Raw genomic sequence first — 11,959 nt, 5'->3', positions numbered from 1 at the left:
TTGGTACAACAATGTTTTCAAGTACTTTAGATATCTATTTTATCCATTTATATATTACTTTTAGCTAAGTATTTGAACTGTTAACTATTTCAACCATATAGCAATTACTTTTAGCTAGCTAAACCATTTACATTTAGCTAACAACTTCAACTACACTTACCCATTATGTTATGCTAACTATTTCAACTTTGTCCATTATAGCTTTTTCACCATACATGCTAACTATTTCAACCATTGAACCATCCCAGCTTTTAGCTAACAACTTTTACAATTAATCAAATACTTTTAGCTTACTATTTGAACTGTTTAATTATTACTTTCACCTATTTTAACCATTTATCCATTACTTTTAGATATGCTATAGTAATATAGGTGCAACTCATCATCAGTCAGCTTACTGCTTGCTGAATTTTCTGTAAGGAAAATGCATAAAAGACCTGCAGCCTTTGGGAATGGAGTTCTGGCAATATCATCACTGTAGCAGACAAATAAACCACGGTGGTGCTTCCCGTGGTTGTTACAAAGGATAAAACTGTTTGTCAAGACTGACGGTGAACATCTGGATTGATTGGAAAAGGCAACAGACTCAGTCATCTCTTGAAAGGCACTCATGAGCAGCTTCGGTGGCAATTCAGAATATATTAAATATTGGCAACCAGGTCTGTGCTGTGAACTCAGACACTAACAAAGCTAAGAGGAGCACCGCACTAGCAAATGAAACACAAACAGCAGCACTTAAGTGGTACCAATTCTGATTGGGCTAAGAAAAAAGATGTATGGCCAATAGCCTACTTTTAGGGTTTTCCCACTGTAGACAGCACAGTCAATTTATCCTCTGTTTCTCACGAGGTAAACACTAAAATGTCCCTGTTGACTATACAAAGTCATCTACCAGGGGGATGTGTGCCTGCACTTGCATACTGAGCCAATGCAGTGGGTGTCAGCTGATGCTGTCAGAACCCTGCTGTACAAATACAGCGGTCTGATTGAAATGAATGAGGGGGTTGAGTTTTGTCTGTTTGAGATGGATTCATAGTGACACAAGTCTTGGTCACCATGATGCTGTCAGTGGTGATGAGAAGACATACAGTGGCTGTGATGGGAGCTCTGTCCCGTTGAAGTTATTCTCGATGTGATTAGTAATAAATCAAAGTTAATTTGGGAAGTTCAGCTTTCCTATCGAGTAAATATATTCCTCACAAGTCTCCTGAGTTTCGAGTCATGCTCTAATTGTGTAAAGTCAAATATAAATATTCACTTCCTGTGTAAATCTTATTTACTGACAGAGAGAAGCTCTCACCCACTGAAGGTAAAACAGATGGCATGTCAAAGTTCATAACTGATCAGCGTCATTATTCTCTGCACATAGTTCTTGATTCAAGTCATCAGACACTGAGATTTAAAAATATGACAGATCAGTTCTGTATTGCAAGAGTTCAAATGAAGTGCATTCTTTAAATAGCCCTCCAATTTGAAGAACACAGTGTTCCACATTTTAGGAGCAGCGAAGGGAAGTGTCAGTGGCTGATAAATCCCAATGTTACTTTTACCATTTTACCAACTGACTAAAATACACGTCTCTTATAGTATTAAAATATTATGAATCCAGTTATTATCCATCACATTTTTCACCCATCAATGAGCAGTTGTGATGACATCAACTTGCAGCAGCGTCTCATCAACTGGTCTCATTTTTCATACTCGACTCCAGTGAGAAAAGTCAACTTCAGCTACTACATTTTGTTGTTGTAAATGTGTCGGTTCCTGGCATTAATTCCACATGGTGGCATTTTACCTGCCAGACTAACTTGTAAATCAAGCTTCAGAGCCAGCATTTAACAGCATGTTAAGTAAACCAAAACACCTGCACAGTGACCATGATAATCTCCCAGCTAAGATGTGCTGTGCCTGCTGAGTTTCTTAGCTGAAAGATTATCATGGTCAGTGTGCAGGTGTTCTGATTTATCTTCTCAGCTGGACAAGGACAAAGGACAAAGAAATTGATATTGTTAAAGGTCCCATATTGTAAAATGTGAGATTTCCATGTCTTTTATGATTATAAAGCAGGTTGAGGTGCAAAAAAAACAAAACTGTGCCTTTAAACGAGCCGTCTGGACTTCCATACGGTTGTGATGTCACAACTATTTTTGGAAGAAAGTGCCGCTACAGTGCTGTTACAGTCATTCCAGACTATACTGATGGTGCAGAGACTCAGAGAGCACAGATGCGAAAGACCTGGAAACACTGACCAATCAGCTTAAAGAGACAGACGCTAAAACGTAGCGTTTTAGACAGAGGGTGAATACAGGAATATTCAGACAGTAAGAGAGTTTTTTTTTTAACATTAAAGCATGTGAACATGTTCTAGTAGAAACCCCAAAATACAAGTATGAACCCAGAGATATAAAACATTTATATATTTTATATCTATGATGGAACCTTTAAGACAATAACAGCCAACAGAACAGTAATGCAAAGAGTGAAATATTAGGATTACCTGATTTGAGCTAGATTGCATATGCATAATTATGCGTGCATATTTCAACTATAAACTACACCTGTTGAATTCTGTGCTCTTACTTGTTGTCTCTGCAATGTCACCCTGTGTTGGGATATCCCCCGTAACTACATGAACATATCTATTTGATATAGCTCCACTATCTGTAATTTTTTTCTGAATGAATAATAAATGAGTACCCAATTTACGTGAATGGAACTTGACGCTGAGTAATATAAAGTTAATGTAGCCATGCATTATCTTAGGAGCTGCAAAAGTTATCAAAGTATGATTTATTGCTGCCAAAATTGTTGAAGAGTGGTGTTTTCTGGAACAAATTAAATAAATAAATGTTAGGGTTACCTACTTCCAAGGTGCATGGAGAAGGGAAAGAAGTCTAAAGATGTCAACAACACTTGAAGTACAGAACAACTTTATTTATTATAAGACCAACAATACAATAAAGTTGTTCTATATACTAGTACTGCTGGAGTTTTGACCCCTTTAAAAGTGTGGGTTGTGACAGGCCAAGGACAAGTATGTACTCTTCTGCATCCCATACAAGGCCTGTTAAAAAAAAAAATACAAAAAATATGAAGACAGATTTCATGCTTTGAGGAACGGCGCAGAAGGACTTGACAAATATATTTTTTACTTTAATTATGCCACTTTTAAGAAGCCAGAAATAATTATATTGAATAATTTTCCATTCACCGCACAATATCTTTTTCCCTCCGTTTCCTCGGCAAAAACTTGAAATTGAAACTGATTAACATCACAGTTGCCAGTGCCTCCACAGCGCATATAAAATCCTCTCCAGAGACATCCTCAACCTGCGTGTTATCCTTCATTGTGACAATAATTCCGTCGCTGTACAGCTCCTCTTTCCAAAAATTTAATCAGGAAATTGAATTCAGACACGGCCTTCAAATTCTGTGAAAATGCCGTGAAGTCTGCCTCGACATTTCTGCCTTAGCGATCCCAGGATGTTGTAACATTTGCCAGTGTGTGAGCCCTTGATGAAAAGGACTCACGCTGGCAAGTGGTGGTTTATAGGCCTGTAAATTGGTGGAGTTAGGAGGGCATTGGGAGGTAAACTGCAAAGGCTGATACTATAACAGTGATATACTGTGCAAATAAATAGCAAACAGCTACAATATGTAGAGAGGAAAATGGCCGTGAGGAAAACACTAAAGGAAAAGTTGATTTAGCTAATACTTGCACTATATCTTTTTTGCTTCATGGCGTGCTCCAGCTGGTTCTTTGTTGGCACCTCTTCCATCTTTCTTCACAAATTACGTGTGTATGTGTGTGCGCACATGTGCACAAACGGGCCCCTTCCTGCGACCATTGTTTGTTTTAATGTATTTTTAATTTCCCATGAAGTGACTGGAGTCCTCAGTGACCGCCACTCCATAATTGGCTGCCTGTGTGAACATCAGTCAGCCTAACGAGAGGGAGCTACTACTGTGGGCTGCGTACACACACGCACACACGTGTATGTTCTCTCATTTGCAAGTGTATGCAGTCTGGCTCTGGGTTTTGTCTTCTCGTTTCCGTCACGTCACACACACACACACACACACACACACACACACACACACACACACACACAGAGCCATTTCCTCCCGAGCTATCAGACAAGAAGTGTTTACCTGTTACATATGGGGATGGCGTGTAAATCCAACAGATACAATTACCTACATGTGGCAAATTAGCACAGCTTTTAGCCGTGGCTTGCCACACTGGCTAATGCATGCGCAGACACGCATTTGCATTATTTTCTGCATTTTCATCATATTAAAGAACTTCATTCTCGGCTCGCTGGGGAACAGGTGACTGTAATATATTATACCTTGAGTTTGACTGCAATCGGGCATGAAATATTTAGCTCATACCCTCCATCTGTCACTCATACATGCACACAACAGTTCAGAACAGTACACGCTAAGAAAACACATACAGCATGACGCCTTATTCAAAGCAATTTTGTCATATATAGGATTTATTTACACTTTCTATTTACAGATTTTTGTTTCAAAATCTTCTCTGTACACATTTTTAAAGTCAAGAACCACGACTCCTGTCACCCACACGTTCTAGTATTATAAGATTCTTTCTGAGTACTCAAGAGGCAAAAGACATTGGGGGCGAGGGGATTTTTTTCAGCTTGGTTTTCATGAACATATTTTAATGTTGAGTAGAGCGAGAAGGAAGAAAACAAACTACAAGAAATGAAAGCAGCTGAAAATGTTACTTAAGGATACACTCCTGAACATGCTCCAAAAAATGTTTGAAGCCTGCCTGTCTGCCTGCCTGCCTGCCTGCCTGTGTGTGTGTGTGTGCATGCGCTAATAGAAAATGGGTTCCAGCCAGATAAAACCTAGGCCTTCATCACCATGGAGACGTACGTGTGAGTGTGAGTGTGAGTGTGTGTGTGTGTGTGTGTGTGTGTGTGTGTGTGTGTGTAGAGACTGGGTAACAGGCAGGCTAATTTGAGTTTGGCAGCAAGTGAATGTGTGTTTGTTTATTAAACCATTTCTTTTCACAAACTAGGCAGCTACTTCTTGTTTAGGGGGAACGACTGCATATGACATTACTGAAAAAATATAGAATCTTTTCTAATGATTTGAAAAGAAGGTGGGGGGAGGGGGGATTGTTACAAGCCTGCTCCATTTGCCCCTGACTTACACACGTGCACACCCACACATTCACAGAAAGCACAGTAGCTGTCAACCTCCCACATTATTAGTTGCCTCAGGCATCCCCCATTTTTTTTTGATAACTTGTACACCAACTAATGTAGTTAGCTAATGATGTGAAAGTAACTCTAGGTTACTACTGTAGGTAGTAAACAAGAGTTCCTTACACTTTTACCTCTTGTGTTTTTGGTTTTTGAAAGGCTTTAAAATTAAAAAAAAAAAAAACTCACTACAGCCCTATGCACACTGCTTCAACAGGTGTTGAAGTCCAAATCTTGACAGGCGTGCTGTTTCTAGTTACAAACAATGTTCAGGGGAGGGGTAAAGCCAACCATCATTTGCTGAGTTTGAACTATTAAAATGCCCAGAGTGTTATAGTATTAAACAGTTCATGTTGGTGGCTAACACACCCAAAAAATAGATGTGCACAAACAAAAAGATATTTTCTGTCTTTTCACAGCAAATGCAAAATGTGATACTATTGCTTCCAGAAATCAAGAACCTTTCAAGTTCATTTGAGGTCAAAAACATAACTAAGGTGTTGTCTCATGTCTCCAGAGTCAGGCACAACTTAATAGGCTTGTCATGTAAACAGCATAACAAAATAAAACCAAAAATGGAAAAGACAAATCTGTAAATTGTAAAACTGAAAGAATAAGTCTCATACAAAAAGAGAGAGAGAGAGAGAGAGAGAGAGGAAGGAAAAAAAGGCTATAGACTTTTAAATTAAGTGCAGTTTTTCCTCGTCAGAGAGCATAGGAGATGAGGGGCTTGTGAGACTGGTGCAGATTGGATAAAAAAAAAAAAAGATCCCAAGTGTGATCAAAGACTGACAGCTCTCACAGAAAAAAGAGCTGAAACTTCCAAAAGAAACACAACTCTTTTTCCATCTCCCCTTCACACTCCTACGCTCACCGTCTTTGTGGGCTGGGGTGACATTAATGGATCCTGGCGTAGTCGCAACAGGAGGCTCTAGACGTTAACAGCTATGTGTTATGTCATGAAGGTCTGATTACCCCGCCCCCCCGAAATCCCCTAACATTACACCAATATGGTGCTATTGACTTTGGGTAAAACATACCATGTGCTCTTTATGAACAGAGCAACAAAGACAGGAGAAAGACAAAGGTATTGTGATGACGATGTTAATCAGGGAGTCCTGTGCACAAGAATATTAAGGTTCCTTTTTAATGCACCTGCAGTTTTTGTTCAGTTATTCAGGGTGAATTTAATTATCTGTTTCGGTCATTGATATTTAAAGCCATGATTCTGCTCTATTCTATTGTTTTATTTTATTAACAGCAAAGGGTCTGTCCCTTTGCTGAAATTAAAAATGCATTTTGAAAATAAAAATAAAAAATCAACACTAAAAAGGCAGGAAAAAAAAGGCAATGGCACTCAGCTAAACCTCAGAGTACCTGGAGGATATCGAAACAGGATTGGTGCCGGATACACATGATTCAATTAGGAGAACCAATATGGATCAAACGTGTAATTATTTTTTTTTATTTTGTTTTTAAAGGTGCAAGGCTTCCTTAAATGGAGAAGCTGCAAAAAACACCCGTGCACCTGCTGCTTTCATATGTTTATAGGCATTAAAATGAAGTGACAAGGAAGGCCTTGTGGAAGGATTATTAATCAGACTGATCTCATGAAGTGGCGTGATGTATGACACGCCAATTTGTATGCCATTATTGGCGTGTTATCAAGACGCATACTCGCTTTTTAGCGTGTTTATCAACGCCGTTTGGCCTCCATTGAGTTACATTACCTTGCGATTGCGTGTGAATTCATGCCGTAGGGAGTAGTTTGAAATGGCGAAAATCCACATACAGAGGTCGGTTGGGGTGGCAGATGGGTAAAACATAGGACTTTCACCCAGGAGAGCGGGAATCGCATCCCATGTGTGGCATTTCCTCGCTCTCTTGTTTGTGTAAAGCCAACCCTGTTGTTCTTTTCCTAAACTCAACCGTAGCTTTCTTCTCGCAACAACACGTTGTTCTCGGGATAACATAGCAAGACGGCGATAACACGCCACGTGGCGTGTACGTTTACGTCCGCTGTATACAGCGTAGACATACACGGGGATAGCTCAAAATGCGTACAGATAACACGCCACTTGGCTTAAGAAAGTCGGCGTGTATGTTTACGCGATGTCATGATACCACGTTGATATTAATAAGAATCACTCAATCAGGTTGAGCTCAGCGCAAACGGCCTTCCTGGTGTCCTCTCGCCGTAACTTGAATTAAAGTTTTTGAGGTGGAACTACTTTATGGAGAGTGTGTAATCAAAGTGTTTTATTTGGACTTGTGCTTGCTGAAGGAATCACTAAACTTTCTAATGAGAGACTCCTAAAGCCTATTCTCAGCAAATATCAAAGACTCTTTCAACTTATATCGTCAGACAACATATTGGAACGTGGCATGTCACATTTTTTGTTCACCCATAAAAATTGGGCCCAAAAGACAGGAGAGGAAGGGAGAGTAAACAAAGACAGCTTGTATCTTAATTAAGGCAAAATTGTTCATTTGGATCTTACATCAAAAACAACCCTGTGAAGAAGCACTTCTGTTCTGTAAATATCCTAACTTAGCTTCCATGAGATGATTCCATTTCGGAATTGAACTTGAAATAGTTTATTTTGTCCCCGTACTGATGTGTGCATGTTTCTAAATTTAACGGCATATGCGCAAATGTATGTATGTGGATTTCTAGGTTTCACTACTTGTGTGTTCTGACGTAGTCCTGGGTTCAGAGACGAGGGGTGGTTAAAAGATAAGACATGGCCCTTTTATATATAAGCAGGTCGAGTGGGAATAAGTAGCTTTCTTCCTCCAAATGGCTTATTAGCTTCTGTGATGTCGATCTGCGTGGGACTCTGCAGTGCAGGCGGGAGGACGGGGTAAAGGTGGAGGGATTGGGTTGGTGTTTGTGGTTTGTAGGAGGAGGGAGACACGTTTCCCCTCACAGACTGACAACCTCTCTCTCTCTCTGTAAAGTCCTACTGTTAGTTTGTCATGAAGGAAAACAAACGGTGCCCCTCTCGGCACGCAGCAGGAGGAAAAAAACGGAAAGAAAAAAGAACAGGAGAGGTCATGTTCCTTCAGGTGATGTTGTGACCAGGAGAGCAGGCTCAGATATGTAAACCATCCAGCGCTGTGCCCTTTTGCTATCTTTCTTTGTCTTTGCAAACTGAAACAAAGGTCACATTTTGGCCTCAGGACACACAAAAAACAATGTATTGCCATGGCATTGGATTTTCTTTTTTTTAGCAGAAAAGAAAAATCTTCTGAGCCAGACTAACCTCCCTGCAGTGCTGAGCTCGTGGTCCTGCATCAGGCCTGAGGTTGTACTTGAGCGGACCAAACTCTAACAAAAGTTGTGGTTGAAGAGTGTTCTGCACTGGACTGAAGGAGAGCACATTTCAGAGCTGATCAGAGAAAAATAATAATAATAATAAAAAAAAAAAGGCTCCACCATCAATATGTTAAAATGCTACACCGCATGTCCTCTCAGTCATTGGTTGATTCAAATCTCTTAGTAGCTGAAAGGCCCTTTGGGCAATATGGGGGGAAGGGAGGTTAAGAAAAAGGGAGGTCCTTCCCTGAAGGAAAAGAGGCCTCTAAGTTCAGTAGACGACTGCAGAGCAGGAAAGGAGAAATAAGAGGAGGAGGAGCAAGAACAGGAGAAGAAGGGGAGCAGCTGCAGCGAGCCACGCTTATCATCTCTTGTAGTGGTTTGGCGCGTCAGCAAAGGCAAACTTCAACCTGTAGGCTTCAGCCAGCAGTACGCTCACTTCCTCGTTGCCCCAGTGCATTGTGGGAAGGTTCTGCAGGAGGATCATCAGACCCTGTTGGGGAAAAGAAAAAAATGTTTTAGAGAAAAGAGGACATATAACGTTGCAAGAGGAAGAACAGAAATGATTGAACAGATGACTTTAGGAGAAACATCAAACAGTGATGTGAGAAGGCGATATACTGTAATAGTGCGCTCCATTTGTTTGGACAACCTCCAAGTAACCCAAGCTCAAAATCCAAATCCTGTGCATCAACAGTAGTGAAAGCTGTGGTAACATACAGTTATTAGCGCCTCTGTCTTATTTGTGTCTCACTAAATCAGTTGTACACACAGTATTGTCTATCTTCTATCTGTGGACATGTTGTTATGCTGTTTTGTATGCACAAAAAACAGTGTAATGCATTTTTATCAACTGGTATTGCTAACAATGGCTAACCTGGCTAGAGCTAACCCCACAATGAAAAATCTGACTTGTAAATGGAACGCATTCAACTCGGGTGTGACGTCATTCCCAGCTCTGAGGTAAATGGAACGCACTCTAAGTGGAGATGAATCAGGAAAAGAAAAGGAATGAGAGGGGAAGTCAGTAGGTGACGCATTATATTAGACTATACAGTAAAAAAAAATTTAAAAAAAATTTAAAAAAAACTGTCTAATTGACAAACTCAGCAGCATAGGTTGGGGTCAGGATCAGACTCTAACATTGGTATTGTGAATCCTCTGTATCTCACCAAGAAACAAGTTGTTATATTTCCTACGTAGTCTAGAAGAAGTTGTACACTAGGTGTACACTTGACAGGGATCGAGAACTAGAGCTTATTCGTCTGCAGAAAATAAATCTGCAACTATTTGGATATTGATTCGATTAATTGAGAAAGTAATTTTTCAAACATGAATGGCAAACATTCGCTAATTCCAGGTTCTCCGTTGTGTTTTGTTTTAGCTCATTGTAAATTGAATATTGTTGGGTCTTGGACTGTTGGTCAGACAAAACAAGACATTTGAAGATGTCACCTCGGGCTCTGGGAAATTGCGATGGCCATTTTTTCCCCACTATTTTCTAACGTTTGATGATCAAACAACCGAAACATGAATCAAGAAAATAATCCACTGATTAATTTACCATGAAAATAATTGCATGTTGCAGCCTTAATTCAAATATTGGTGTTAAGATCAAGACCCCATTTACACCTGGTATTCACGCAATCTGTGCCTGGAGATCTTATCTGGAATGCAATCGGCCACCAACATCTGGCGGCGATATGGCTGCCACTGGGATCAAATCACAGCTAGGATGCAATCAAGAAAGAATAAAATCCACCTAACAAGTTGAAAGGACACCTAACTCTTTATCTTCCTAGTATCGCATCAAATCCGTCAAAAAAGATACAGACAACCAACAACGACTTTCTCAGCAAAGGAAAAATAAGCTGAATCCACATCCGCAGCATCGCTTCCCTTCATCTTGACAACATGTTTGTTGACTACCAGCCCGGCCTACTGCATTTGCTTTTTGCCATCCATCATATATTGAGCTATGTAAGGAAATATTACATAAAGTGCAGTCAGAAGGGCAACATTGGAATGTATTTTATGTAACACTCCTGTGTGTTTCTTTCAGATTTACAGTTTGTTCAATGACAAAGCATTCTGTTATCTATCTGTCTGGTCACATCCTGGGACATTGGAACATTAAATGAGGACATAACAGATAACACTGACTAATACCAGGTGCAAAGGCCTGTGATCAGATGGCATTATCTGTTTAAAGTACCCAGATACAGATCGTATGTTAATACCAGGTATGAATGGGGCCCAGAAATACAAAAAACCAAATGCAACTACAGCACAAAGTATTATTACAGGCTGCAGTTGCATTTGGGATCCCACAAAGTACACCCTTTGGGGTAATGCTAGTGTAGCAGACAGGCACAGTTGGACTTGCTTTCTGCCTCTTCCTGTGTATTTGAGTGTGACACAGGTGTTATTAAGTCAGTCAAAGTGGTTTAATAACAGTTGTGAGCGAGAAAGAGAAAGAAGATAAAGAGGCAGGTGTGGGTATGGGGTAGAAAAAAAAATCAGGGAAGAAAGAATAAAGTGTCAAGTACAATTCAGTGGAGCTTAAGCCTTTCCCCAGATTCCTGTTCTGTACATTACAAAGTAAGTAAGAAGACAGACCACAGCAACACACACACCCTCACACACGCAAGTGACTTCAATCTTGCCAACTAATGCCTGGGGAATGAGACGGGATAGCAGTAAGACAGACTGATTGTGTGTGATTGTGTGTGTGTGTACTATAGATCAGTGTCCCAGGAGCTTTCATCATCAAGGCTGAAATTGCCGTGACAACAGGGTTTACAACCAATCCTGGTGTTAATAATCACATCGAAGGACAAATCACGCTGAGTCTTCTGGAGTCTACACTCATCTGACTCCTGAGCAGTTTGCTGCCATCTGAAAGGACCCTGTTGCAAAAAAAAGAATGTCAACACTGTCAAAGTACTTCCAAATTCCACTGCATATTCCACCCTCATCTTTCTACAACTGCTGAGAAAGTCAAACCACACAAAACGTTACGTGGGTATAGTCACTACAGCGAGGCAATTTGTATTATTTTACCCTCCTATGTATTAAATTGATGGTGTTTGACTCCATTAATTTTTTCCTTTCTCGCAGGGTTTTAATGAGCCGGTGAGACGACCCTGATGACTTTTCAACAAAAAGCATTTATATACCGAGGGAGAGGGGAAAAGTACAAGTTTTCTTCGACTAATTAAGCTCAAAGCTGCCATCCTAGCCAGATTTTACAGATTTGTCTGAATAACTTAAAGAGGAGTTTTGACATACTACATTTTGAAATGTGTTGTTAACTAAAAGAGTAGAAGGTGATTATTTTGTTGACTGACTTTTGTTAGCCGTGGGCCCTTGAAATGTTTTAAAACCCTGTTGGAGTATT

At 40.1% G+C, this 11,959-nt stretch overlaps 1 protein-coding gene across 3 annotated transcripts in view; it reads right to left on the bottom strand.

Annotated features, from left to right (window-relative positions):
* Positions 1 to 4,481: 4,481 nt before the first annotated feature.
* The window catches only part of tbc1d22a (TBC1 domain family, member 22a), a 123,799-nt gene continuing 116,321 nt past the window's right edge, over positions 4,482 to 11,959 (bottom strand). For all 3 annotated transcript variants that reach the window (XM_078281450.1, XM_078281453.1, XM_078281452.1), the window contains one exon: positions 4,482 to 9,052. In XM_078281450.1, coding sequence (XP_078137576.1) covers positions 8,924 to 9,052 — 129 coding nt within the window. In that variant the 3' untranslated portion in view covers positions 4,482 to 8,923. The remainder of the gene's footprint in view (positions 9,053 to 11,959) is intronic.

The sequence above is a fragment of the Sander vitreus genome, chromosome 23 (assembly GCF_031162955.1).
Source record: "Sander vitreus isolate 19-12246 chromosome 23, sanVit1, whole genome shotgun sequence".
NCBI classification, from domain to species: Eukaryota; Metazoa; Chordata; class Actinopteri; order Perciformes; family Percidae; genus Sander; species Sander vitreus.
Note: the sequence above shows the minus strand (reverse complement) of the source record. Positions and strands in the feature narration are given on the sequence as shown.